At 49.0% G+C, this 27,945-nt stretch overlaps 2 protein-coding genes across 4 annotated transcripts in view; one reads left to right on the top strand and one right to left on the bottom strand.

Moving 5' to 3' along the window:
- LOC134984275 (zinc finger protein 260-like) overlaps nt 1-27,945 on the top strand; it is a 150,943-nt gene that overhangs the window by 80,877 nt on the left and 42,121 nt on the right. The window lies entirely within an intron of this gene.
- On the bottom strand, nt 24-27,945 carry LOC134984276 (gastrula zinc finger protein XlCGF26.1-like). The gene is made up of 5 exons (XM_063949903.1): nt 27,795-27,945; nt 27,195-27,273; nt 26,979-27,076; nt 26,403-26,844; nt 24-1,087 (listed from the first exon to the last, which is right to left on the bottom strand). Exons 2-5 carry the CDS (start codon nt 27,226-27,228, stop codon nt 39-41), a joined length of 1,623 nt encoding a protein of 540 aa, XP_063805973.1. The 5' UTR covers nt 27,229-27,273; nt 27,795-27,945; the 3' UTR covers nt 24-38.

Here is a 27,945-nt window from a genome sequence, read left to right as displayed (position 1 = left end):
GCAAAACATTTCCCACACTCAGAACATGGAAATGGCTTCTAACCTGTGTGACTTAGCTGATGTCTAACAAGTTGTGATTTCCGGGCAAAACATTTCCCACACTCAGAACATGGAAATGGCTTCTCATCTGTGTGACTTCTGTGATGTATAACAAGATATGATTTCTGTGTAAAACATTTCCCACACTCAGAGCAAGAAAATGGCTTCTCACCTGTGTGACTTCTCTGATGTTTAACAAGATCTGATTTCCGGGCAAAACATTTCCCACACTCAGAACATGGAAATGGCTTCTCACCTGTGTGACTTAGCTGATGTGTAACAAGTTGTGATTTCCAGATAAAACATTTCCCACACTCAGAACATGGAAATGGCCTCTCACCTGTGTGACTTCTCTGATGTCTAGCAAGTTGTGATTTATGTGCAAAATGTTTCCCACACTCAGAACATGGAAATGGTGATGTACCTGTGTGACTACTCTTATGTGCATCAAGAGTTGATTTGTATGTAAAACATTTCCCACACTCAGAACAGGAATATGGTTTTTCACTTGTATGCAATCTCTTATGTATTAGAAGTGATTTGTATGTAAAACAGTTCCCGCACTCAGAACATGGAAATGGATTCTCACCTGTGTGACTTCGCTGATGTGTAACAAGTTGTGAGTTCCGGGTAAAACATTTCCCGCACGCAGAGCATGAAAATGGCCGCTCACCTGTGTGTCTTCCCTGATGTGTAACAAGAGCTGACTTGTATGTAAAACATTTTCCACACTCAGAACATGGAAATGGCCTCTCACCTGCCTTAGCTGGCTGATGAGTAATAAGGTTTGTGTTCTGTGTAAAACATATGGCATCTATAGAACAGGGAAACACTGTATCTACTCTCAGAGCTGTAACAGATGCACCAATATCAGAGTGATCAGGAGAACATTTCCCAGGATCAGAGGGATCAGCTGATAGAGCTGGATGTATAATTGGGGTAATGGGGTTATCTCCTGGGGAATCCTGTCTACTGTCATTATCTTTTATGTCACAATCCGGGGATAACATTAGATGTCCTTCTGAGATATTCCTGCTTGTGTGTCCACCTGCTGGAAATAAAATACATTATAGAAATACAAAAATGAGAACACACAATAACAAATGTAATATTATAATAAGACTTAGATATATCTCTCTCTTGTACTGGTAACTAACCATGAAGTATAAATGGAGATGTAGTCACTCGCTAAGTCCTATGTCAGCACCAATGTAAAACAATGGATGGGGAACATATCGTATGAATTGGAGATTCTAGATGAACAATAACATCAGTCATATGAGCTGATGGATCAGAGAAATGTCTCCTAACGTTACTCCTGGAAGCATTGGTAAGGTAGCATTCCTTTATGTGTGTGCTCATACGCTGGTAAGCCTGTACATGTGTTACTCACCCTTATATAAGATATATTGCTACAGCAGAGTAGGTGTGGAACAAGGTACTTTACATGCAATACACCATATGATATCCTGTAATCATCATCATCTGCTAGGTTATAATCCACTGTTACACCCCCATCATCAGTGTCTTACCTCTATATTCTCAATAGTAATAAGGATGATGTGTGTACGGTAAGTATGATATAGAGAATTACATATCAGGATCTATACAGCTGCCGCCATACTTCTGCTTCTCATACGTGTGCTACTGGCAGCAGTGAACATCTGAGTGAGAGTGCAGGGAAGACAGCAGAGTCTGATGAGAAAGAGATTAGATCTGCCTTTGCAGGGATGTACCACACCTGTCACCCCTGCTAGCATATAAAATAATAAATAAGAGGGGCCTGAGTCCATCCAGAGGTGCTTTCTGGAGCTCTCCTCACTAAGTGGCTTCTTATCTACCCTACCTGATAGCTCTCAGCTGCCGCTGGGACTAAGACCCAATCTATTATCACTCCAGCAGATAAATAACACTTAACTGGGCCATTTGCAAACCGCACTTTTTTTTACCTCACTTCCGGGGGGGGGGGATTCCCCCGTTTTTTAACAATTGTTCAATAAAGTTTTTTATAAATAACAAGATAGGCTAAACCAGTGATATCCTCGATAAAGGGCGTGCAGCCCGAAACGTGTTGGAAGCATTCACACGGTCCGTGCACTCTCAGCCACACAGAGCGCACATAAGAAGATATCCTCCGTCCGTCCCTACAAGCCGGGATCCCGAGCGTCTGCAGCCGCACAGCTCGGCACACAGGAGACGCGGCTAAAACAAACAGCTGTTTGCGGAGAAATAACAGCCAGGAGTGAAGATCCCGTTCCACCTCCGCCAAGTACAAGGTGGGTAGTATAGGGACAGATAGGTTTTTCTTGCCATCCTGCACAGAGACATTAACGGAGCTACGAGCCGGTAATACAGATATCCAGCAGGACCAATAAAAAATACAAAAGGGGCTGTAAACATTTACTAATCCTTTTTATTATTACAGGTATTGCACTGCAGTATTGCAACAATTATTTGTTGCAATACACTTTATACACTGTTACAAGCGCCTTGTTCTTAAACACATTACCATTTTCACTCTGCTGTAAACATCTTGCTGTATTGGTGTTGCCACTAGCAATAGGGAACAGTCTTTTTTTAAGACTGGGTGAATAAACATCTGCCTCAAGATGACCGCTGCAATACACTTTATACACTGTTACAAGCGCCTTGTTCTTAAACACATTGTCAGTATCCTTTTTTTTGCTCAGGGCTGCTCAGACACAAAAAATCCCAGTAACAGCGCGGTTTCTCTTATTTTTAAGAGTGAAAATGGTATAATACCTCTGGAGGCTCACAGCCCTCCTCTTTTTATCTTACTCCAATACACATACCACAGGGGGTAAGTCCACCGTGCTGTTCTCAACCAATCAATGTTTATCCATGTGATGTGCATGCCTTGGCGACATGCACAGCTAACATTGTTCTCTATGGACGGTAGGGAGTAGTCACTCTCCTTTGACCGTCCCATCCTGGAGGATTGGTATCCGCCCTGGTGACGCTCAGTCTAGGCTGGGGGAAGTTTTCCCATCTAAACTACTTCCAGGAATCTGCCCGGGTACCCAGCTCACCATCTGCAGCCTAAAATTGGGCTCCAGAAATGGTCAGCCTAAATCCCCGGTCATGCTTTCCTGCCCACCGAGGGTGATCCCTACGGAGCTCCAGAAAACCACTCAGCTTGTTTTAAAGCTGAGCTGCTCCTCTCTCTCCCTATGATACCTCCATGTGGGAGGCTAGAGAGGAAGGCATTCCATTTTGGGGGTAAAGTACTGGGGGAATCCACCAGCCTACACCAGGCATGTCCAAATTGCGGCCCTCCAGCTGTTGTGAAACTACATATCCCAGCAAGCCCTGACAGTTTTGCTGTCATAGAATGCTAAAGCTGTGTCAGGGCATGCTGGGATGTATAGTTTCTCAACAGCTGGAGGGCAGCAGTTTGGACATGCCTGGCCTACACAGTAATGGATTCCCCCCTCCTGGGACACACAACCAAGTGCATTCCACCTTAAATACAATTCAAATACACTATACACATTGGCCCTCATTTCGAGTTGTTCATTCGCTAGCTGTTTTTAGCAGCCGTGCAAACGCTAAGCCGCCACTCTCTGGGAGTTTATGTTAGCTTAGCAGAAGTGCGATCGAAAGGATCGCAGCGCGGCTACAATATTTTTTTGTGCAGCTTCAGGGTAGCTTCAGACACTACTCCTAGCTTGCGATCACTTCAGACTGTTCAGTTTTAGTTTTGATGTCACAAACACGCCCTGCGTTCGGCCAGCTACACCTGCATTTTTCCTGGCACGCCTGCGTTTTTTTGAACACTCCCTGAAAATGGTCAGTTGACACCCAGTAATGCCCTCTTTCTGTCAATCACTCTGCGGCCAGCAGTGCGACTGAAAAGCGTCGCTATACCTTGTGTGAAACTACATCGATCGTTGTAAAAGAACGCCGTGCGTGCGCATTGCGCATGCGCAGAAGTGCCGTTTTTTTTGCCTGATCGCTGCGCAACGAACGAAAGCTGCTTGCGAACTCGGAATGACCCACATTGTTGCTTAATATATATATATATATATATATATATACACACACACACATATACATACACACACACACACACAGTGTACGCAAATACGTGTTATAGCGTGTATTTTACCCAGATCTGAGGACGGGGACTCACTTTTCAAAAACGTGTGGGTCCCCGAGGACGCGCTCCGCTGCAGCCAATTCCTGGCTCTCAATTGACTGCGCTTCCTGCCTGTAAAAGAGGAGGTGGAGCCTTACCACTACCAGTCCTCTGGCGGTGCCTCCCCCTCCTAGTCACATGCAGCCGCGGATTCACACAGGGGCCGGGCAGAAAGTGAAGACGGCTCCACGGCTGCTCTACGCTGTGCTGAAGGTGTGAGGTGAACGCCGGAGACAGCGTAAGTGCTGTGGTGTAGGGTAAGTAGCCTAGGAGCGGGTGGCTGAATTTGGGTGGTGGCTTTCCTTGCATGCCTTGTGTGTCTTCTGGGAGTGTCATGGGCTTGTAGCCCGACCTCAGTGGTTGTTTCAGGCATCCACTACAGTAAGTTTCCCTGATATTCCCAGCGCCATTCACAAATAGACCAAGCTAAGGATCTATGAGAATATAACATGAATCAATTGTGCAGGCACTGCTGCTACCTGTGGTGCACCCGTTACTTCTGGGATCATCCAGTCAAGCTGCCTAAAACGTCTGCTTCCGTCAAAAGTATTTATACAAGTGATCTGAGCCCGGGCTACATCATATAAGGCTAGAAATGAGAAACCACACCGGCATCCTAAATCGCAGCACTGCCTACGTCTAACCCTCCCACACACAGCCTAACCCTAACCTCCCCCCAGCAGTGCCTAAACCTAACCCCCTTACCCACAGCCTAAGCCTAACCCTAACCTCCCCCCAGCAGTGCCTAAACCTAACCCCCCTTACCCACAGCCTAACCCTAACCTCCCCCCAGCAGTGCCTAAACCTAACCCCCTTACCCACAGCCTAACCCTAACCTCCCCCCAGCAGTGCCTAAACCTAACCCCCCTTACCCACAGCCTAACCCTAACCTCCCCCCAGCAGTGCCTAAACCTAACCCCCCTTACCCACAGCCTAACCCTAACCTCCCCCCAGCAGTGCCTAAACCTAACCCCCTTACCCACAGCCTAACCCTAACCCCCCCCCAGCAGTGCCTAAACCTAACCCCCCTTACCCACAGCCTAAACCTAACCTCCCCCCAGCAGTGCCTAAACCTACCCCCTTACCCACAGCCTAAACCTAACCTCCCCCCAGCAGTGCATAAACATAACCCTCCTTACCCACAGCCTAAACCTAACCTACCCCAGCAGTGCCTAAACCTAACCCTCCTTATCCACAGCCTAAACCTAACCTCCCCCCAGCAGTGACTAAATCTACCCCCCCTTACTCACAGCCTAAACATATCCTCCCCCAGCATTGCCTAAACCTAACCCCCCCTTACCCACAGCCTAACCCTAACCCCCCTTACTCACAGCCTAAACCTAACCTCCCCCCAGCAGTGCCTAAACCTAACCCTCCTTATCCACAGCCTAAACCTAACCTCCCCCCAGCAGTGCCTAAACCTAACCCTCCTTATCCACAGCCTAAACCTAACCTCCCCCCAGCAGTGACTAAACCTACCCCCCCTTACTCACAGCCTAAACATATCCTCCCCCAGCAGTGACTAAACCTACCCCCCCCTTACCCACAGCCTAAACCTAACCCCCCTTACTCACAGCCTAAACCTAACCTCCCCCCAGCAGTGCCTAAACCTAACCCTCCTTATCCACAGCCTAAACCTAACCTCCCCCCAGCAGTGACTAAACCTACCCCCCCTTACTCACAGCCTAAACATATCCTCCCCCAGCATTGCCTAAACCTAACCCCCCCTTACCCACAGCCTAACCCTAACTTCCCCCCAGCAATGCTTAAACCTAGCCCCCCCTTACCCACAGACTAACCCTAACCTCCCCCCAGCAGTGCCTAAACCTAACCCCCCTTACCCACAGCCTAAACCTAACCTCCCCCCAGCAGTGCCTAAACCTAAGCCCCCCTTACCCACAGCCTAACCCTAACCTCCACCCAACAGTGCCTAAACCTAACCACCCTTACCCACAGCCTAACCCTAACCTCCACCCAACAGTGCCTAAACCTAACCACCCTTACCCACAGCCTAACCGAACCTCTCCCCAGCAGTGCCTAAACCTAACCCCCCTTACCCACAGCCTAACCCTAACCTCCCCCCAGCAGTGCCTAAACTTAACCCCCCTTACCCACAACCTAACCCTAACCTCCATTAGAACACTGGAGTGATGGTTGCTGGAAATGGGCCTCTATACAACTCTGTAGATATTCCATTAAAAACCATACGTTTGCAGCTAGTACAGTGATTTACCACATCAACAATGTATAGAGTGTATTTCTGATTAATTTAATGTTATCTTCATTGAAAAAAACAGTGCTTTTCCTTAAAAAAAAAAAAAAAAAAAAAAGGACATTTCTAAGTGACCCCAAACTTTTGAACGGTAATGTATGATCCGGGGTATCTGAAGATGTGAACCGGACCATTAGCTCAGGAGATCCAATTAAAATGTTCTGGCATGGAACCTTCCATACTGGATCGCCTCGTATGAGGCTTAGATCTTTACCAACAATCTTATGCAAAGATGGATGGAGATCCGATTCAGTCGTAGAACCGCTCGGACCACATCCTGGAGCGTCCTTGCCTTGTCCTCTAGGAGGAATACTTTCTGAGCCACTGCATTGAGAAACATTCCCAGTAATAGGAGCTGCTGAGTAGGCTCCAGGTGGGATCCACCTATGATGTGACAGAAGCTGAATAGTGCGGCCTATATTGAGCAACAGAAGCTCCCTGGATCTAGCCTTTATCAAGAGCTCGTCTAGGTAAGGGACAATACTGATCCCCTAGACTCAGAGCTGGAACATTATCTCTGCCATCACCTTTGTGAAGACCCTCAGAGCTGTGGACAGGCCGAAGGGTAGCGCCTGGAACTGGTAGTGATCGTTCAGCAGGGCAAACCGTAGGTAAGCCTGGTGAGGCGGCCAAATCGGGATATGGAGATAAGCGTCCTCTATATCCATGAACTCCTGTTCTTCCAGATCCGCAATCACTGCTCACAAGGATTCCATCTTGAACTTGAAAACCTTTAGATAAGGGTTCAAGGATTTTAGATTCAAAATGGGCTTTACTGAACCATCCGGTTTTGGTACCACAAACAGGTTGGAGTAGTAACCCTTTCCCTGTTGTAGTGGCACTGGAACAATGACTTGGGACTGGGCCTACTTTAGCATGGCCTGTTGCAGCGTAACTCATGTATCTTCCTAAACTGGTAAGCTTGATTTGAAAAATCGTTGGGGAGGAGAACTGTTTAACTCCAGCTTGTAGTCCTGAGAAATGGGATCACTTTATCCAGGCATCCTGGCAGGAGCTTTCCCAGATGCGGTTGAAGTAATGCATTCGAACTCCCACCTCCAGATCCCATCAGGATGGGGGGTCACCATCATGCTGAGGCCCTAGTGGAAACTGAACTGGTGCTTTGTTCCCAAGAACCTGCGGAAGCTGTTTTTTTTTTTGTCTTACCTCTAGTGCCTCTCGCCGCGTTTCAGGTGCATCTGGCTCTTGATCTGAACCTGGCAGTCCGAAAGGACTGGGTAGAAAGCCCTGGGTAGGAACGCTTAGCCGGCAGAGCCCCAGAGGGGAGAAACGTGGATTTCTCCGCAGTAACCTTTGAAATTCACGTATCCAAATCAACCCCGAATGGCCACTCCCCTGAAAAAGGAAGAGACTCCACACTGCGCTTGGTATCTACGTCTGCTATCCACTGACACAGCCACAAAGCTCTGCGCGTCGACACTGCCATGGCAGTAGTCCTAGTGTTAATAGCACCTATCTCCTTGAGAGAGTCACACAGGACGCGTGCACTGTCCTGATTGTGCTTTATGAGAGTCACTGTAGTTACCAGGGAAATATCTCCTGCAAGGACCTCTTGAATTTGACCCGCCCATGTGTGAATGGCATGTGTCATCCAGCAACCCGCTTTCACAGGTCTTTGTGATACACCAGCTGCTGTGTAAAATAGGATTTTAATTACCTACCGGTAAATCCTTTTCTCGTAGTCCGTAGAGGATGCTGGGGTCCATTTCATTCCATGGGGTAAAGACGGGTCCACTAGGAGCCAAGGGCACTTAAAGAATTTAATAGTGTGGGCTGGCTCCTCCCTCTATGCCCCTCCTATGAGACTCAGTCTAGAAACTGTGCCGGGGGAGACAGACATACTTCGAGAGAAGGATATACAAGGACAGTGGTGAGATTCGAACCAGCACACACATAACAAGAGGAAAGCCATGCTAAGCAAACTTGAACAGGAACAGCAACAGCTGAACCAACAATACTTAACCTAGTAAATATGCAGGAAAACACAAAGCACTGGGCGGGCGCCCAGCATTCTCTACGGATTACGAGAAAAGGATTTACCGGTAGGTAATTAAAATCCTATTTTCTCTTACATCCTAGAGGATACTGGGGTTCCATTTAGTACCATGGGGATGTACCAAAGCTCCCAAACCGGGTGAGAGAGTGCTGAGGTTCCTGTAGAACACACTGACCAAACTAAAGGTCCTCAGAGGCCAAAGTATCGAACTTGTAGAACTTCGCAAACGTGTTCGAACCTGACCAGGTAGCCGCTCGGCAAAGTTGTAAAGTCAAGACACCCCAGGCAGCCGCCCAGGAAGACCCCACTGAATGAGTAGAGTGGGCCTGTACAGATCTTAAAACCGGCAATCCTGCCATGGAATAAGCATGCTGGATAGTAAGCCTGATCCAGCGAGCAATTGTCTGCTTAGACACACAATCTTATTGGGATCATAAAGCACAAATAGCGCATCCGATTTCCTGTGATGAGCTGTCCGCTTTACATACACCTTCAAGGCCCTCACAACATCCAAGGCCCATGAAGTAGCCGAGGTGTCAGTAGCCACTGACAATAAGTTGGTTGATATGAAAAGCCGACACAACCTTAGGAATAAATTGCTGACGCGTTCTGAGTTTAGCTCTATCCTCATGGAATATTAAGTAGGGGCTCTTATGAGACAACGCCCCCAATTTCGACACACCACTTGCTGACACGAAGGCCAACACCACCTGTAAAGGCTCAAACCAATCTGATTGCAGGAACTGCAACACCACATTAAGATCCCAAGGTGCTGTAGGAGGCACAAAGAGCGGTTGGATGTGCAGAACCCCTTTTTAAGAACGTCTGAACGTCAGGGAGGGCAGCCAATTGTTTCTGGAAGAAAATGGACGAGGCCGAAATCTGGACTTTTATAGAGCCCAGGTGAAGGCCCACATCCACACCTGCTTCCAGAAGAGAAGTAAACATCTCAGTTGAAACTCCACCGCAGGAAACTGCTTGGATTCACACCAAGACACATTATTTCCAAATATGATGGTAATGCTTAGACATTACTCCCTTCCTGGGTTGGAATTACCTTGTCCAGGATCCTTTTTCCGGGCTAGAATCTCACGCTCAACTTCCATGCCGTCAAAAGTAGCTGTGGTAAGTCTTGGTAGATGAACGGCCCCTGTTGCAGAAGGTCCTCGCAAAGAGGCCACGGATCCTCTAGGAGCAACTCCTGAATCCTTGTCTTTTTGATTATTTTGAGAATTTTTGGGAAGAGCAGAAGTGGAGGGAACACATACACTGTCTGGTAAACCCACTGAGTCACCAGCGCGTCCACCGACACTGCTTGTGGGTCTCTCGACCTGGAACAATACCACCTGAGCTTCTTGCTGAGATGAGAGGCCATCATGTCGATCTGAGGAATTCCCCACCGACTTGTCACATCACCGAACACCTGTGGGTGGAGGCCCCACCGTCTTTGGTGGAGGTCACTTCTGCTGAGGAAGTCTGCTTTCCAGTTATCTACTCCCAGAATGAAGATTGCCGACAATGACACAGCGTGTTTTTCTGCCCAGAGGAGAATTCTTGTTACCTCTAACATTGCAGCTCTGCTCTTTGTTCCACCCTGCTGGTTTATGTACGACACCGCCGTCAAATTCGAGGCCAGTCCGGGACAACGAGTATCGTCTGTACTTTTCTTTGCCTTATGATCCTCAACACTTTTGTGATGAGAGGAAGAGGAAACACGTAGACCGATTTGAACACCCACGGTGTTATTAGAGCGTCTACAGCCAATGCCTGACGGTCCCGAGACCTTGCACAATACCTCCGAAGTTTTTTGTTGAGGCATGACGCCATCATGTCTATTTGAGGAGTTCCCCAAAGACGTGTTATATCTGCAAAGACTTCTTGATGAAGTCCCCACTCTCCTGGATGGAGATCGTGTCTGCTGAGGAAGTCTGCTTCCCAGTTGTCCACTCCCGGAATGAAGACAGCCGACAGAGCGCTTACATGATTTTCCGCCCAGCGAAGAATCCTGGTGGTTTCCGCCATCGCGACTCTGCTTCTTGTCCCGCCTTGGCAGTTCACATGAGCCACTGCTGTGACATTGTCTGATTGAATCAGAACCGGTAGGTTTTGAAGAAGACTCTCCGCTTGTCGATGGCCGTTGTGAAGGGCCCTGAGTTCCAACACATTGATGTGTAGACAGGACTCCTGGTCTCACCAAAGTCCCTGAAAATTTTTTCCTTGTGTGACCGCTCCCCATCCCCGGAGGCTCGCGTCCGTGGTAACCAGGATCCAATCCTGAATTCTGAACCTGCGACCCTCCAGCAGGTGAGCACTTTGCAACCACCACAGGAGAGACACTCTGGCTCCTGGGGACAGAGTTATTTTCCGATGTAAGTGCAGATGGGACCCGGACCACTTGTCCAGAAGGTCCCATTGAAAAGTCCTCGCATGGAACCTTCCGAAGGGAATGGCCTCGTAGGCCGCCACCATTTTTCCCAGAACTCGAGTGCATTGGTGAACTGACACCCTTTTTGGTTTTAGCAGCTCTCTGACCATGTTCTGGATGTCCTGGGCTTTCTCTATTGGAAGGAAGACTTTCATTTGTTCCGTATCCAGTATCATACTTAGGAACGGTAGTCGAGTTGTCGGAATCAACTGCGACTTCGGTAGATTTAGAATCCAATCGTGTTGCTGGAGCACTCTCAGAGAGAGCGCCACACTGCTCAGCAATTTCTCTCTTGATCTCGCTTTTATCAGGAGATCGTCCAAGTATGGGATAATTGTGACTCCATGCTTGCGCAGGACCACCATCATTTCCGCCATTATCTTGGTGAAAATCCTCGGGGCCGTGGAAAGTCCAAACGACAACGTCTGAAATTGGTAATGACAATCCTGTACAGCGAATCTCAGGTATTCCTGATGGGAGGCATATATGGGGACATGAAGGTACGCATCCTTTATGTCCAGAGACACCATAAACTCCCCCTCCTCTATGTTGGCTATTATCACTCTGAGAGATTCTATTTTGAATTTGAATCTTTTTATGAACAGGTTTAGGGATTTCAGATTCAAAATAGGTCTGACTGAACCGTCCGGTTTCGGGACCACAAATAGGGTTGAGTAGTAACCTCTTCCCTGCTGGTGCAGGGGAACCTTGATTATCACTTGCTGTATACACAGCGTTTGAATTGCAGCTAACACTACATCCCTTTCCGATGTGGAAGCTGGTAGGGCCGATTTGAAAAATCAGCGCGGGGGCACCTCCTCGAATTCCAGTTTGTAACCCTGGGAAACTATTTCCAACACCCAGGGATTCAGGTCTGATCTGACCCAGGCCTGACTGAAAAGTCGAAGACGTGCCCCCACCGGTGAGGACTCCCTCAGGAGAGCCCCAGCGTCATGCTGTGGCTTTTGGAGCAGCCGGGAAGGACTTTTGTTCCTGGGCACCTGCCGAAACAGGTGCTCTTTTGCCTCTGCCCTTACCTCTGGCAAGGAAAGAGGATCCCCGACCTCTTCTGGACTTGTGCGACCGAAAGGACTGCATCTGATAGGGTTGTACTTTCTTTTACTGTTGGGGAATATATGGTAAAAAATTTGATTTACCTGCTGTAGCTGTGGAAACCAGGTCCGTCAGCCCATCCCCAAACAATACATTTCCCTTATAGGGTAGTACTTCCATATGTTTTTTGGAATCTGCATCACCCGTCCATTGGCGAGTCCATAAGGATCTTCTCGCAGAGATAGACATGGTATTGGCCCTAGAAGCTAGCAATCCAATGTCCCTTTGAGCATCCCTCATAAATAAGACTGTTTCTTTTATATGGGCTAGAGTTAAGAATATAGTATCCTTATCCATATTATCAAAGTGATCTGTCAGCTCATCTGTCCAAGCTGCAATTGCGCTACACACCCATGCCGACGCAATTGTCGGTCTTGGCACAGCACCTGTATGAGAATAAATACACTTTAAGGTAGTTTCTTGCCTGCGATCTGCAGGGTCCTTAAGGGCCGCTGTGTCAGGAGACGATAGCGCCACTTTCTTGGACAAGCGCGTCAGGGCCTTGTCCACAGTGGGGGGTGATTCCCAAATCTCCCTGTCCTGTTTAGGGAAGGGGTATGCCATATAAATAATTTTGGGGATCTGCGGTCTCTTTTCCGGAGTCTCCCAAGCTTTCCCAAAGAAATCATTTCATTCATGAGATGTGGGAAAGTTAATAATCTGTTTCTTTCCCTTAAACATGTGTACCCTTGTGTCGGGGACCGAAGGTTCATCCTCAATATGCAACACATCCCTTATGGCCACAATCATACACTGAATGGTTTTAGTCACCCTAGGGTGCAATTTAACTTCGTCATAATCGACACTGGAATCAGAATCTGTGTCGGTAGTAGTGTCTTGTGTTAAGGGACGCTTTTGAGACCCCGACGGGTCCTGTGAGTCGGTCCAATCCGAGGATTGACCCCGATGTCCCCCCTAATTCAGCCTTATCAAGCCTTTTATGTAAAGATGCCACACTTGCATTCAACATATGCCACATGTCCATCCAATCCTGAGTCAGCACAACCAACGGGGGGACACCACTCATTTGCTCCACCTCCTCCTTGGAGAAGCCTTCCGCCTCAGACATGTCGACACACAAGTACCGACACCCCACACACACAGGGATTATCCTATAACGGGACAAAACCCTAACCAGGCCCTTAGGAGAGACAGAGAGAGAGAATGCCAGCACACACCCAGCTCCCAAACACTGGAATATATATACCAGATAGCGCTTTTTATATATACAGGTTGAGTATCCCATATCCAAATATTCAGAAATATGGAATATTCAGAAATACGGACTTTTTGGAGTGAGAGTGAGATAGTGAAACCTTTGTTTTTTGATGGCTCAATGTACAATAACTTTGTTTAATACACAAAGTTATTAAAAATATTGTATTAAATGACCTTCAGGCTGTGTGTACAAGGTGTATATGAAACATAAATGTATTCTGTGCTTAGATTTAGGTCCCAACACCATGATATCTCACTATGGTATGCAATTATTCCAAAATACGGAAAAATCCCTTATCCAAAATACCTCTGGTCCCAAGCATTTTGGATAAGGGATACTCAACCTGTATAACCTTAATTCCCACTCACTGCGTCGCCAATGTGCCCCCTCCTCTTTTTTCCAGCCTGTGAAGTTCAGCAGGGGAGAGATCAGGGAGCCAGCGTATCTCATGCAGTTTCTGTGGAGAAAATGGCGCTGGTTAGTGCTGAGGATCAAGCCCCACCCACCCGACGGCGGGCTTCGGTCCCAGTAATTCTATATAAAAAATGGCGGGGGATTTTAGAATTTACTGTCCCACAGCCTAATCCTGCTTTATATTGCCAAAAAATGAGGAAACTTGCTGCCCAAGACGCCCCCCCCTGCGCCCTGCACCCTTCAGTGCCTGCTTGTGTGTGTGTACTGGGAGCAATGTCTTACCTCATGAAGATCTGATGTCTTCTGCCGCCTGATGTCTTCTTTGCCTTCTCATACTCACCTGGCTTCTATATTCGGCATCTGTGAGGAGGACGGTGACGCGGCTCCGGGACGAACCCCAGGTGAGACCTGTGTTCCGACTCCCTCTGGAGCTAATGGTGCCCAGTAGCCTTAGAAACAGTGCCCAACTTGAGAAGCCAGCTCTGCTTCTCTCTCCTGAGTCCCACGATGCAGGGAGCCTGTTGCCAACAGGACTCCCTGAAAATAAAAAACCTAACAAAATTCTTCAAAACAGAAAACTCAGGAGAGCTCTCTGCATTGTACATTTTCTCCTCTGGGCACAGAATCTAACTGAGGTCTGAAGGAGGGGCATAGAGGGAGGAGCCAGTGCACACCCATAGTCAAAGTTCTTTTAGGTGCCCTATCTCCTGCGGAGCCCGTCTATACCCCATGGTCCTTACAGAGTCCCCAGCATCCTCTAGGACGTAAGAGAAATAACCCTTGTTCTGTAGCCGAGGTGGAACTGGGACAATGACCTGTGTCTGAACCAACTTTTGAATTGCCTGTTGCAGGATTGTACTTGCTTCCTGAGTAGCTGGTAAGCCTGATTTGAAGAATCTGTGAGGTGGGAGTTCTTGAAACTCCAGTCTGTATCCATGGGCAATAAGATCTTTGACCCAGGGATTTAAGCATGATGTTCCCCAGATATGACTGAAATCCTTTAAACGTTCTCCCACCTGCCTGTTCTTCAGGCAGTGTGGTCCACCGTCATGCTGAAGACTTTCAGGAAGCAGAACCTGAGCTCTGTTCTTGAGAACCTGTAGTTGCAGGTTTTCTGGATTTTCCTCGACCACCTCTAAAGGCAGTGGAGGAACCTTTGGATCTGTTTTTAAAATGTTGCTGCCCGAAAGGACTGCAACGTAGGGGCAGAATATGATTTTCTAGCTGGGGTTGCTGCGGAAGGAAGATATGTCGACTTACCCGCAGTCGCCTTGAATATCCAGGTATCCAGTTCATCTCCGAACAAGGCCTCACCTGTGAAGGGCAGGCTCTCCACGCTTCTCCTGGAATCCGCATCCGTAGTCTATTGGCGTAGCCATAAGCCTCTGCGTGCGGACACTGACACGTGCGTTGAGCAGGCCAATTTCCTCCATGGCCTTCACCATAACGTTTGCAGAGTCCTGAATGTGATGCAAGAGTAATTCAATATCACTCCTATGTAGAGAATCTAAATCATCAATTAGTTTACCTGACCATTTTGCAATGGCCCTAGATATCCACGCACAAGCAATAGTGGGTCTTTGAGCCACCCCAGCAGCTGTGTACAGAGATTTGAGTGTGGTCTCAATTCCGCGTATCCTTTAAGGAGGCTGCGCCTGGGACAGGTAAATAATTTTACGTGACAATCTAGATACAGAGGCGTCCACTATCGGTGGATTTTCCCATTTCTTCCTATCATCCTGAGGGAAAGGAAATGAGGTGAGCAATCTTTTAGGGATTTTAAACTTTTTCTCTGGATTTACCCAAGTTTCTGCAAAAAGAGAACTTAACTCTTTTGACGCAGGGAAAGTAACTGAGGAATTCTTTTTTACATTAAAATAAGATTCTTCCTCTTCTACTGTTACTTTTTCTGAGATCTGCAATACATCCCTAATGGCCTCTGTCAGAGCCTGCACCCCTTGAGCAAGAGCTGCACATCCCCCCCCCAGATACACCTCACCGTCCCCTGTATCTGAGCATCGACATCAGTGTCAGCCTGCAATATCTGGGCCAGTGTACGCTTCTGTGGATAAATGGGAGAGGTTTGAGGCGCAGGTGTGGGAGCTGACTCTTTATTCATCAGGTTCTCCACAGACTCTCTCAAATACTGCGTCTCCTTCTCAGTATGGGAGAGTTTATTAGAAATATTAGTAATCATCCCCTTTATGGAGTCCAACCAAGGAGGTTCAGACCCAGTAGCCTGAGAATGTGTACTGTCCTGAGTACACTGTAGTGATCCCCCTGGGGAGGAAAAACATTCTGCTGTACAGAAAACACACTCCTTGGGCATTGTAATGTGAGGTACACACACACACACACACACACACACACACACACACACACACACACACACAGAGAATATGCAGTAAGCACAATTCCACACAGAGCCCTTTAGAGATACACAGAGGAATGAGGACACCAGCCACAAAGAGCCCCTTCAGCTAACAAATAACTTAGCCAGGTGCAGACTAAATGCCCTTAGTAGGGTATTAGTAAGGATATAACTGCTGCCCCCCCCCCTCCCCTCTATAACCCCCTGGTACCGCCGAGGTAGTCTGGAGTTGTGATGGAGGGGCAGCGCTTCCCTGCCAGCGTTTTCTGTGTGAGCTGCAGAGAGAAAATTGCGCTGGTGAGCTGCTGAATACGCGCACGGTCTTCCCGCATTTTATACTGGCCTGAGGTACTTTTTATGCTTACACGATGGGTAAGACCCCTGTAAGGCTGTATCTGCCAGTGTCCTGGGTATTGTGACTATTAGCTCGCCCCGCAGCGCGATCACACCTCAGTGTGTACTGAAAGCCTCAGATTCTGAGAGTAAATCAGGCAGCCCACGCTTATGTGGCCCTGAACTAGGGAGAGGGGGCTGTTTATCATCTGCCCTTGCAGCTAGGTCTGCTACAGCCTGCTGCAGTAGTTGTGTCTTTTGCTTATTAGCAGTGAGCTGGGATGACATGTCTGTCATCATGATTTTTATGGCACTGAGCCAGGATGGCTCCTGACCCTCCCCCTCCAGTCTAACTAACTTGGGAAGACTGGCTGCATTGTTCACATGAGAGGGAACCCAACGCAGAGGGAGAGAATCTGGTGTGACATACACTGCATAATTGGTGTTTTACCATGTTTACAGTAGACAACAATCAATCACACAAACAGACAAGTATATTGAATAGCAAGCCTGCCCAGACTGGTATGTGAGGAGACGCAGAGAGAGGAACAGCACATCCAAGCCCAGCAGTCTCAGTAAGACTGCAGGATGTCTGTATCACGGTGTAACACCGGAGCCTTGTCCTTTTCAGGACAGTAAAGCGTGTATAATAGCGGCTCTCCCCTTATTTACACCCCTGTACCAGTTTCCTGTGTATCCTGAGTGTCTGCAGGAGCTGTGTGTCCTTGCTGCTGCAGCTGTAAGCAGAGGAAGACGCCAAAACGCCAATGGTCCCCCTCTGAGGAAGCTCCGCCCCCTGTAATGGCGTCGGAGGTCTACAGATATTTATACTGGCAAATGTCTCCAAACAGGTGTAAAAAGTAACATAAATGCCTGTTTCCAACAACGCTGCCAGTGTACACAGGGGGCTATAGCGGATCCCCCTGTAGAGCGTCCGTATGCCGCCTCTGCGATAGCGCCCTTGTGGGTCCCCTGGTTTGTACTCACCACTCTTCTCACCTCCCGGCATTGTTAGGGGTGTGCAGCGTGCTGCGATTGCATTTGCTAATGCGCAATCCCCTGTGGTACCAACAACCTTTCAGGACTGTGGTCCTGCAGCTGGGAAGCGGCTCTGACGCCTGAAGAGACCGGTGACCATCCCCCCCAACTCCCTTTGTGCAGGTATACTGTTATACTGTCGCCCAAACAGCATACCGACAACAACAACGTTTAAAATAAACTGAAGAAAAATCCTCTGGAGCTCCAGAGCGGCATCCTCTCCTGAGGGCACATTTTACTAAACTGGATGTAGGAGGGGGCATAGAGGGGAGGAGCCAGCACACCCAGGGGAAGAACTTTAAAGTGCACCGGCTCCTTTGGACACCATCTATACCCCACCGTACAAAGTCCCCAGTATCCCTTATGGATGTTAGAGAAAAAGGAGTGGTTTATATATAGACCGGCATGTGCTAATAGAGACACTCTCATTGAAAACCTGGCATGTAATACTATAGGCAGAGGTACTGCTAGCACACAGTATGGCTGCTGGTAACACAGAGTGACATGATGTGAGGGGAGAGCAGGAGTATAATAGGGGCTGATGGCTCCTGATGTATGAGATACACCAGAGAGTGTGGGGAGGAGACTGGTCAGATCTCTGGGCTGGTAACACACAGTGACATGATGTGAGGGGGAGAGCAGGAGTATAATAGGGGCTGATGGCTCCTGATGTATGAGATACACCAGAGAGTGTGGGGAGGAGACTGGTCAGATCTCTGGGCTGGTAACACACAGTGACATGATGTGAGGGGGAGAGCAGGAGTATAATAGGGGCTGATGGCTCCTGATGTATGAGATACACCAGAGAGTGTGAGGAGGAGACTGGTCAGATCTCTGGGCTGGTAACACACAGTGACATGATGTGAGGGGGAGAGCAGGAGTATAATAGGGGCTGATGGCTCCTGATGTATGAGATACACCAGAGAGTGTGGGGAGGAGACTGGTCAGATCTCTGGGCTGGTAACACACAGTGACATGATGTGAGGGGAGAGCAGGAGTATAATAGGGGCTGATGTCTCCTGATGTATGAGATACACCAGAGTGTGGGGAGGAGACTGGTCAGGTCTCTGGGCTGGTAACACACAGTGACATGATGTGAGGGGGAGAGCAGGAGTATAATAGGTGCTGATGTCTCCTGATGTATGAGATATACCAGAGAGTGTGGGGAGGAGACTGGTCAGATCTCTGGGCTGGTAACACAGTGACATAATGTGAGGGGGAGAGCAAGAGTATAATAGGGGCTGATGGCTCCTGATGTATGAGATACACCAGAGAGTGTGGGGAGGAGACTGGTCAGATCTCTGGGCTGGTAACACACAGTGACATGATGTGAGGAGAGAGAGCAGGAGTATAATAGGGGCTGATGGCTCCTGATGTATGAGATACACCAGAGAGTGTGGGGAGGAGACTGGTCAGATCTCTGGGCTGGTAACACATAGTGACATGATGTGAGGGGGAGAGCAGGAGTATAATAGGGGCTGATGGCTCCTGATGTATGAGATACACCAGAGAGTGTGAGGAGGAGACTGGTCAGATCTCTGGGCTGGTAACACACAGTGACATGATGTGAGGGGGAGGCAGGAGTATAATAGGGGCTGATGGCTCCTGATGTATGAGATACACCAGAGAGTGTGGGGAGGAGACTGGTCAGATCTCTGGGCTGGTAACACACAGTGACATGATGTGAGGAGAGCAGGAGTATAATAGGGGCTGATGGCTCCTAATGTATGAGATACACCAGAGAGTGTGGGGAGGAGACTGGTCAGATCTCTGGGCTGGTAACACACAGTGACATGATGTGAGGGGAGAGCAGGAGTATAATAGGGGCTGATGGCTCCTGATGTATGAGATACACCAGAGAGTGTGGGGAGGAGACTGGTCAGATCTCTGGGCTGGTAACACACAGTGACATGATGTGAGGGGGAGAGCAGGAGTATAATAGGGGCTGATGGCTCCTGATGTATGAGATACACCAGAGAGTGTGGGGAGGAGACTGGTCAGATCTCTGGGCTGGTAACACACAGTCACATGATGTGAGGGGGAGAGCAGGAGTATAATAGGGGCTGATGGCTCCTGATGTATGAGATACACCAGAGAGTGTGGGGAGGAGACTGGTCAGATCTCTGGGCTGGTAACACACAGTGACATGATGTGAGGGGAGAGCAGGAGTATAATAGGGGCTGATGTCTCCTGATGTATGAGATACACCAGAGTGTGGGGAGGAGACTGGTCAGGTCTCTGGGCTGGTAACACACAGTGACATGATGTGAGGGGGAGAGCAGGAGTATAATAGGTGCTGATGTCTCCTGATGTATGAGATATACCAGAGAGTGTGGGGAGGAGACTGGTCAGATCTCTGGGCTGGTAACACAGTGACATAATGTGAGGGGGAGAGCAAGAGTATAATAGGGGCTGATGGCTCCTGATGTATGAGATACACCAGAGAGTGTGGGGAGGAGACTGGTCAGATCTCTGGGCTGGTAACACACAGTGACATGATGTGAGGAGAGAGAGCAGGAGTATAATAGGGGCTGATGGCTCCTGATGTATGAGATACACCAGAGAGTGTGGGGAGGAGACTGGTCAGATCTCTGGGCTGGTAACACATAGTGACATGATGTGAGGGGGAGAGCAGGAGTATAATAGGGGCTGATGGCTCCTGATGTATGAGATACACCAGAGAGTGTGAGGAGGAGACTGGTCAGATCTCTGGGCTGGTAACACACAGTGACATGATGTGAGGGGGAGGCAGGAGTATAATAGGGGCTGATGGCTCCTGATGTATGAGATACACCAGAGAGTGTGGGGAGGAGACTGGTCAGATCTCTGGGCTGGTAACACACAGTGACATGATGTGAGGAGAGCAGGAGTATAATAGGGGCTGATGGCTCCTAATGTATGAGATACACCAGAGAGTGTGGGGAGGAGACTGGTCAGATCTCTGGGCTGGTAACACACAGTGACATGATGTGAGGGGAGAGCAGGAGTATAATAGGGGCTGATGTCTCCTGATGTATGAGATACACCAGAGTGTGGGGAGGAGACTGGTCAGGTCTCTGGGCTGGTAACACACAGTGACATGATGTGAGGGGGAGAGCAGGAGTATAATAGGTGCTGATGTCTCCTGATGTATGAGATATACCAGAGAGTGTGGGGAGGAGACTGGTCAGATCTCTGGGCTGGTAACACAGTGACATAATGTGAGGGGGAGAGCAAGAGTATAATAGGGGCTGATGGCTCCTGATGTATGAGATACACCAGAGAGTGTGGGGAGGAGACTGGTCAGATCTCTGGGCTGGTAACACACAGTGACATGATGTGAGGAGAGAGAGCAGGAGTATAATAGGGGCTGATGGCTCCTGATGTATGAGATACACCAGAGAGTGTGGGGAGGAGACTGGTCAGATCTCTGGGCTGGTAACACACAGTGACATGATGTGAGGGGGAGAGCAGGAGTATAATAGGGGCTGATGGCTCCTGATGTATGAGATACACCAGAGAGTGTGGGGAGGAGACTGGTCAGATCTCTGGGCTGGTAACACATAGTGACATGATGTGAGGAGGAGAGCGGGAGTATAATAGGGGCTGATGGCTCCTGATGTATGAGATACACCAGAGAGTGTGGGGAGGAGACTGGTCAGATCTCTGGACTGGTAACACACAGTGACATGATGTAAGGGGGAGAGCAGGAGTATAATAGGGGCTGATGGCTCCTGATGTATGAGATACACCAGAGAGAGTGGGGAGGAGACTGGTCAGATCTCTGGGCTGGAAACACACAGTGACATGATGTGAGGGGGAGAGCAGGAGTATAATAGGGGCTGATGGCTCCTGATGTATGAGATACACCAGAGAGAGTGGGGAGAAGACTGGTCAGATATCTGGGCTGGTGACACAGAGTGACATGATGTGAGAGGAGAGCAGGAGAATAATAGGGGCTGATGGCTCCTGATGTACGAGATACACCAGAGAGTGTGGGGAGGACACTGGTCAGATCTCTGGGCTGGTGACACACAGTGACATAATGTGAGGGGGAGAGCAGAAGTATAATAGGGGCTGATGGCTCCTGATGTATGAGATACACCAGAGAGTGTGGGGAGGAGACTGGTCAGATCTCTGGGCTGGTGACACACAGTGACATGATGTGAGGAGGAGAGCAGGAGTATAATAGGGGCTGATGTCTCCTGATGTATGAGATACACCAGAGAGTGTGGGGAGGAGACTGGTCAGATATCTGGGCTGGTAACACAGTGACATGATGTGAGGGGGAGAGCAGGAGTATAATAGGGGCTGATGGCTCCTGATGTATGAGATACACCAGAGAGTGTGGGGAGGAGACTGGTCAGATCTCTGGGATGGTAACACACAGTGACATGATATGAGGAGGAGAGCAGGAGTATAATAGGGGCTGATGGCTCCTGATGTATGAGATACACCAGAGAGCGTGGGGAGGAGACTGGTCAGATCTCTGGGCTGGTAACACATAGTGACATGATGTGAGGAGGAGAGCGGGAGTATAATAGGGGCTGATGGCTCCTGATGTATGAGATACACCAGAGAGTGTGGGGAGGAGACTGGTCAGATCTCTGGACTGGTAACACACAGTGACATGATGTAAGGGGGAGAGCAGGAGTATAATAGGGGCTGATGGCTCCTGATGTATGAGATACACCAGAGAGAGTGGGGAGGAGACTGGTCAGATCTCTGGGCTGGAAACACACAGTGACATGATGTGAGGGGGAGAGCAGGAGTATAATAGGGGCTGATGGCTCCTGATGTATGAGATACACCAGAGAGAGTAGGGAGAAGACTGGTCAGATATCTGGGCTGGTGACACAGAGTGACATGATGTGAGAGGAGAGCAGGAGAATAATAGGGGCTGATGGCTCCTGATGTACGAGATACACCAGAGAGTGTGGGGAGGACACTGGTCAGATCTCTGGGCTGGTAACACACAGTGACATGATGTGAGGAGAGAGAGCAGGAGTATAATAGGGGCTGATGGCTCCTGATGTATGAGATACACCAGAGAGTGTGGGGAGGAGACTGGTCAGATCTCTGGGCTGGTAACACACAGTGACATGATGTGAGGGGGAGAGCAGGAGTATAATAGGGGCTGATGGCTCCTGATGTATGAGATACACCAGAGAGTGTGGGGAGGAGACTGGTCAGATCTCTGGGCTGGTAACACATAGTGACATGATGTGAGGAGGAGAGCGGGAGTATAATAGGGGCTGATGGCTCCTGATGTATGAGATACACCAGAGAGTGTGGGGAGGAGACTGGTCAGATCTCTGGACTGGTAACACACAGTGACATGATGTAAGGGGGAGAGCAGGAGTATAATAGGGGCTGATGGCTCCTGATGTATGAGATACACCAGAGAGAGTGGGGAGGAGACTGGTCAGATCTCTGGGCTGGAAACACACAGTGACATGATGTGAGGGGGAGAGCAGGAGTATAATAGGGGCTGATGGCTCCTGATGTATGAGATACACCAGAGAGAGTGGGGAGAAGACTGGTCAGATATCTGGGCTGGTGACACAGAGTGACATGATGTGAGAGGAGAGCAGGAGAATAATAGGGGCTGATGGCTCCTGATGTACGAGATACACCAGAGAGTGTGGGGAGGACACTGGTCAGATCTCTGGGCTGGTGACACACAGTGACATAATGTGAGGGGGAGAGCAGAAGTATAATAGGGGCTGATGGCTCCTGATGTATGAGATACACCAGAGAGTGTGGGGAGGAGACTGGTCAGATCTCTGGGCTGGTGACACACAGTGACATGATGTGAGGAGGAGAGCAGGAGTATAATAGGGGCTGATGTCTCCTGATGTATGAGATACACCAGAGAGTGTGGGGAGGAGACTGGTCAGATATCTGGGCTGGTAACACAGTGACATGATGTGAGGGGGAGAGCAGGAGTATAATAGGGGCTGATGGCTCCTGATGTATGAGATACACCAGAGAGTGTGGGGAGGAGACTGGTCAGATCTCTGGGATGGTAACACACAGTGACATGATATGAGGAGGAGAGCAGGAGTATAATAGGGGCTGATGGCTCCTGATGTATGAGATACACCAGAGAGCGTGGGGAGGAGACTGGTCAGATCTCTGGGCTGGTAACACATAGTGACATGATGTGAGGAGGAGAGCGGGAGTATAATAGGGGCTGATGGCTCCTGATGTATGAGATACACCAGAGAGTGTGGGGAGGAGACTGGTCAGATCTCTGGACTGGTAACACACAGTGACATGATGTAAGGGGGAGAGCAGGAGTATAATAGGGGCTGATGGCTCCTGATGTATGAGATACACCAGAGAGAGTGGGGAGGAGACTGGTCAGATCTCTGGGCTGGAAACACACAGTGACATGATGTGAGGGGGAGAGCAGGAGTATAATAGGGGCTGATGGCTCCTGATGTATGAGATACACCAGAGAGAGTGGGGAGAAGACTGGTCAGATATCTGGGCTGGTGACACAGAGTGACATGATGTGAGAGGAGAGCAGGAGAATAATAGGGGCTGATGGCTCCTGATGTACGAGATACACCAGAGAGTGTGGGGAGGACACTGGTCAGATCTCTGGGCTGGTAACACACAGTGACATGATGTGAGGAGAGAGAGCAGGAGTATAATAGGGGCTGATGGCTCCTGATGTATGAGATACACCAGAGAGTGTGGGGAGGAGACTGGTCAGATCTCTGGGCTGGTAACACACAGTGACATGATGTGAGGGGGAGAGCAGGAGTATAATAGGGGCTGATGGCTCCTGATGTATGAGATACACCAGAGAGTGTGGGGAGGAGACTGGTCAGATCTCTGGGCTGGTAACACATAGTGACATGATGTGAGGAGGAGAGCGGGAGTATAATAGGGGCTGATGGCTCCTGATGTATGAGATACACCAGAGAGTGTGGGGAGGAGACTGGTCAGATCTCTGGACTGGTAACACACAGTGACATGATGTAAGGGGGAGAGCAGGAGTATAATAGGGGCTGATGGCTCCTGATGTATGAGATACACCAGAGAGAGTGGGGAGGAGACTGGTCAGATCTCTGGGCTGGAAACACACAGTGACATGATGTGAGGGGGAGAGCAGGAGTATAATAGGGGCTGATGGCTCCTGATGTATGAGATACACCAGAGAGAGTGGGGAGAAGACTGGTCAGATATCTGGGCTGGTGACACAGAGTGACATGATGTGAGAGGAGAGCAGGAGAATAATAGGGGCTGATGGCTCCTGATGTACGAGATACACCAGAGAGTGTGGGGAGGACACTGGTCAGATCTCTGGGCTGGTGACACACAGTGACATAATGTGAGGGGGAGAGCAGAAGTATAATAGGGGCTGATGGCTCCTGATGTATGAGATACACCAGAGAGTGTGGGGAGGAGACTGGTCAGATCTCTGGGCTGGTGACACACAGTGACATGATGTGAGGAGGAGAGCAGGAGTATAATAGGGGCTGATGTCTCCTGATGTATGAGATACACCAGAGAGTGTGGGGAGGAGACTGGTCAGATATCTGGGCTGGTAACACAGTGACATGATGTGAGGGGGAGAGCAGGAGTATAATAGGGGCTGATGGCTCCTGATGTATGAGATACACCAGAGAGTGTGGGGAGGAGACTGGTCAGATCTCTGGGATGGTAACACACAGTGACATGATATGAGGAGGAGAGCAGGAGTATAATAGGGGCTGATGGCTCCTGATGTATGAGATACACCAGAGAGTGTGGGGAGGAGACTGGTCAGATCTCTGGGCTGGTAACACATAGTGACATGATGTGAGGAGGAGAGCGGGAGTATAATAGGGGCTGATGGCTCCTGATGTATGAGATACACCAGAGAGTGTGGGGAGGAGACTGGTCAGATCTCTGGACTGGTAACACACAGTGACATGATGTAAGGGGGAGAGCAGGAGTATAATAGGGGCTGATGGCTCCTGATGTATGAGATACACCAGAGAGAGTGGGGAGGAGACTGGTCAGATCTCTGGGCTGGAAACACACAGTGACATGATGTGAGGGGGAGAGCAGGAGTATAATAGGGGCTGATGGCTCCTAATGTATGAGATACACCAGAGAGAGTGGGGAGAAGACTGGTCAGATATCTGGGCTGGTGACACAGAGTGACATGATGTGAGAGGAGAGCAGGAGAATAATAGGGGCTGATGGCTCCTGATGTACGAGATACACCAGAGAGTGTGGGGAGGACACTGGTCAGATCTCTGGGCTGGTGACACACAGTGACATAATGTGAGGGGGAGAGCAGAAGTATAATAGGGGCTGATGGCTCCTGATGTATGAGATACACCAGAGAGTGTGGGGAGGAGACTGGTCAGATCTCTGGGCTGGTGACACACAGTGACATGATGTGAGGAGGAGAGCAGGAGTATAATAGGGGCTGATGTCTCCTGATGTATGAGATACACCAGAGAGTGTGGGGAGGAGACTGGTCAGATATCTGGGCTGGTAACACAGTGACATGATGTGAGGGGGAGAGCAGGAGTATAATAGGGGCTGATGGCTCCTGATGTATGAGATACACCAGAGAGTGTGGGGAGGAGACTGGTCAGATCTCTGGGCTGGTAACACACAGTGACATGATGTGAGGGGGAGAGCAGGAGTATAATAGGAGCTGATGGCTCCTGATGTATGAGATATACCAGAGAGTGTGGGGAGGAGACTGGTCGGATCTCTAGGCTGGTAACACACAGTGACATGATGCGAGAGGAGAGCAGGAGTACAATAGGGGCTGATGTCTCCTGATGTATGAGATACACCAGAGAGTGTGGGGAGGAGACTGGTCAGATCTCTGGGCTGGTAACACACAGTGACATGATGTGAGAGGAGAGCAGGAGTATAATAGGGGCTGATGGCTCCTGACTCCACCACTGGGAAAATACAGAGGAGGCTGTAGGATAAGAGATTGCTGTAGTGACTGAGCAAGGAGAATATGTGACTCTTTTCTGTAATAAGTGTTTATTACTCACCTGTGCTGATATATGTAGGGATCTCCTCCTCCTTACACTGCTGATCACCCCTCACATACGTCTCTTCTTCTCCCTCTATATCTTCTGCCTTTATATCAGTCACATACGTCTCTTCTTCTCCCTCTGTATCTTCTGCCTTTATATCAGTCACATACGTCTCTTCTTCTCCCTCTGTATCTTCTGCCTTCATATCAGTCACATACGTCTCTTCTTCTCCCTCTATATCTTCTGCCTTTATATCAGTCACATACGTCTCTTCTTCTCCCTCTGTATCTTCTGCCTTCATATCAGTCACATACGTCTCTTCTTCTCCCTTTATATCTTCTGCCTTTATATCAGTCACATACGTCTCTTCTTCTCCCTCTATATCTTCTGCCTTCATATCAGTCACATACGTCTCTTCTTCTCCCTCTATATCTTCTGCCTTCATATCAGTCATGTACTATAATGACATTTGCAAACAGATTAAACTGAGGTGAAACAGTATAATATCAGTGTATAATACACACAGCTCCTCTACAGATCATATAGTGACAGTCACTTTGGTATATTGGCGAGACCCTAAATCCCACCTACCTGATCCTCCTGTGGGGTCCTGTGATTCTCCTCTGTACAATCCTGGGAATACAGAGGACGGGGACATCTCTCTGGGGTATCTCTGTTACTGGGCCCATCTGTAGGAGACACACAGTGACTGAGTACAGTGTATATATGTGATTATCAGGTGATGTGAGTATATAGGGGCCCCCATACCTGCTCTCCCCTGTACAATACATGACAGTCTCCTCTTACCCAGTGATGTGAGGGGCTGGTGATTCTCCATCATCACGTCCTTGTACAGACCCCTGTGTTCCTCTATATACTCCCCCTCCTGCATGGAGACATAGACAGTGACATCCTGACACCTTATAGGAACCTGACACACACAGTGATACAGTCATCACCCAGACACATCCCCTGGTGTTACTGTATAATGTCCCATTCCCAGCAGTCACCTCTCCAGTCATCACCCAGACACGTACCCTGGTGTTACTGTATAATGTCCCATTCACGGCAGTCACCTCTCCAGTCATCAACTAGACACATCCCCTGGTGTTACTGTATAATGTCCCATTCCCAGCAGTCACCTCTCCAGTCATCACTCGGACACGTCCCCTGGTGTTACCGTATAATGTCCCATTCCCGGCAGTCTCCTCTCCAGTCATCACCCGGACACATCCCCTGGTGTTACTAAATAATTCCCCATTCCCAGCAGTCACCTCTCCAGTCATTACCTGGACACATCCCCCGGTGTTACTGTATAATGCCCCATTCCCAGCAGTAACCTCTCCAGTCATCACCCAGACACGTCCCCCTGGTGTTACTGTATAATGCCCCATTCCCAGCAGTCACCTCTCCAGTCAGCAGCTGAATGATCTTGTTGGTGAGTTTCAGGATCTTCTGGTCATTGTGTCTCTTATGTATCAGTGAGTCAGTAAGTGAGGTGGAGGCACTGTGATGGGGCTCTAAGTCCTGCTTAGTCCACCTGCAACACGAGGATGGT

This window comes from Pseudophryne corroboree, assembly GCF_028390025.1.
Source record: "Pseudophryne corroboree isolate aPseCor3 chromosome 3 unlocalized genomic scaffold, aPseCor3.hap2 SUPER_3_unloc_46, whole genome shotgun sequence".
NCBI classification, from domain to species: domain Eukaryota; kingdom Metazoa; phylum Chordata; class Amphibia; order Anura; family Myobatrachidae; genus Pseudophryne; species Pseudophryne corroboree.
Note: the sequence above shows the minus strand (reverse complement) of the source record. Positions and strands in the feature narration are given on the sequence as shown.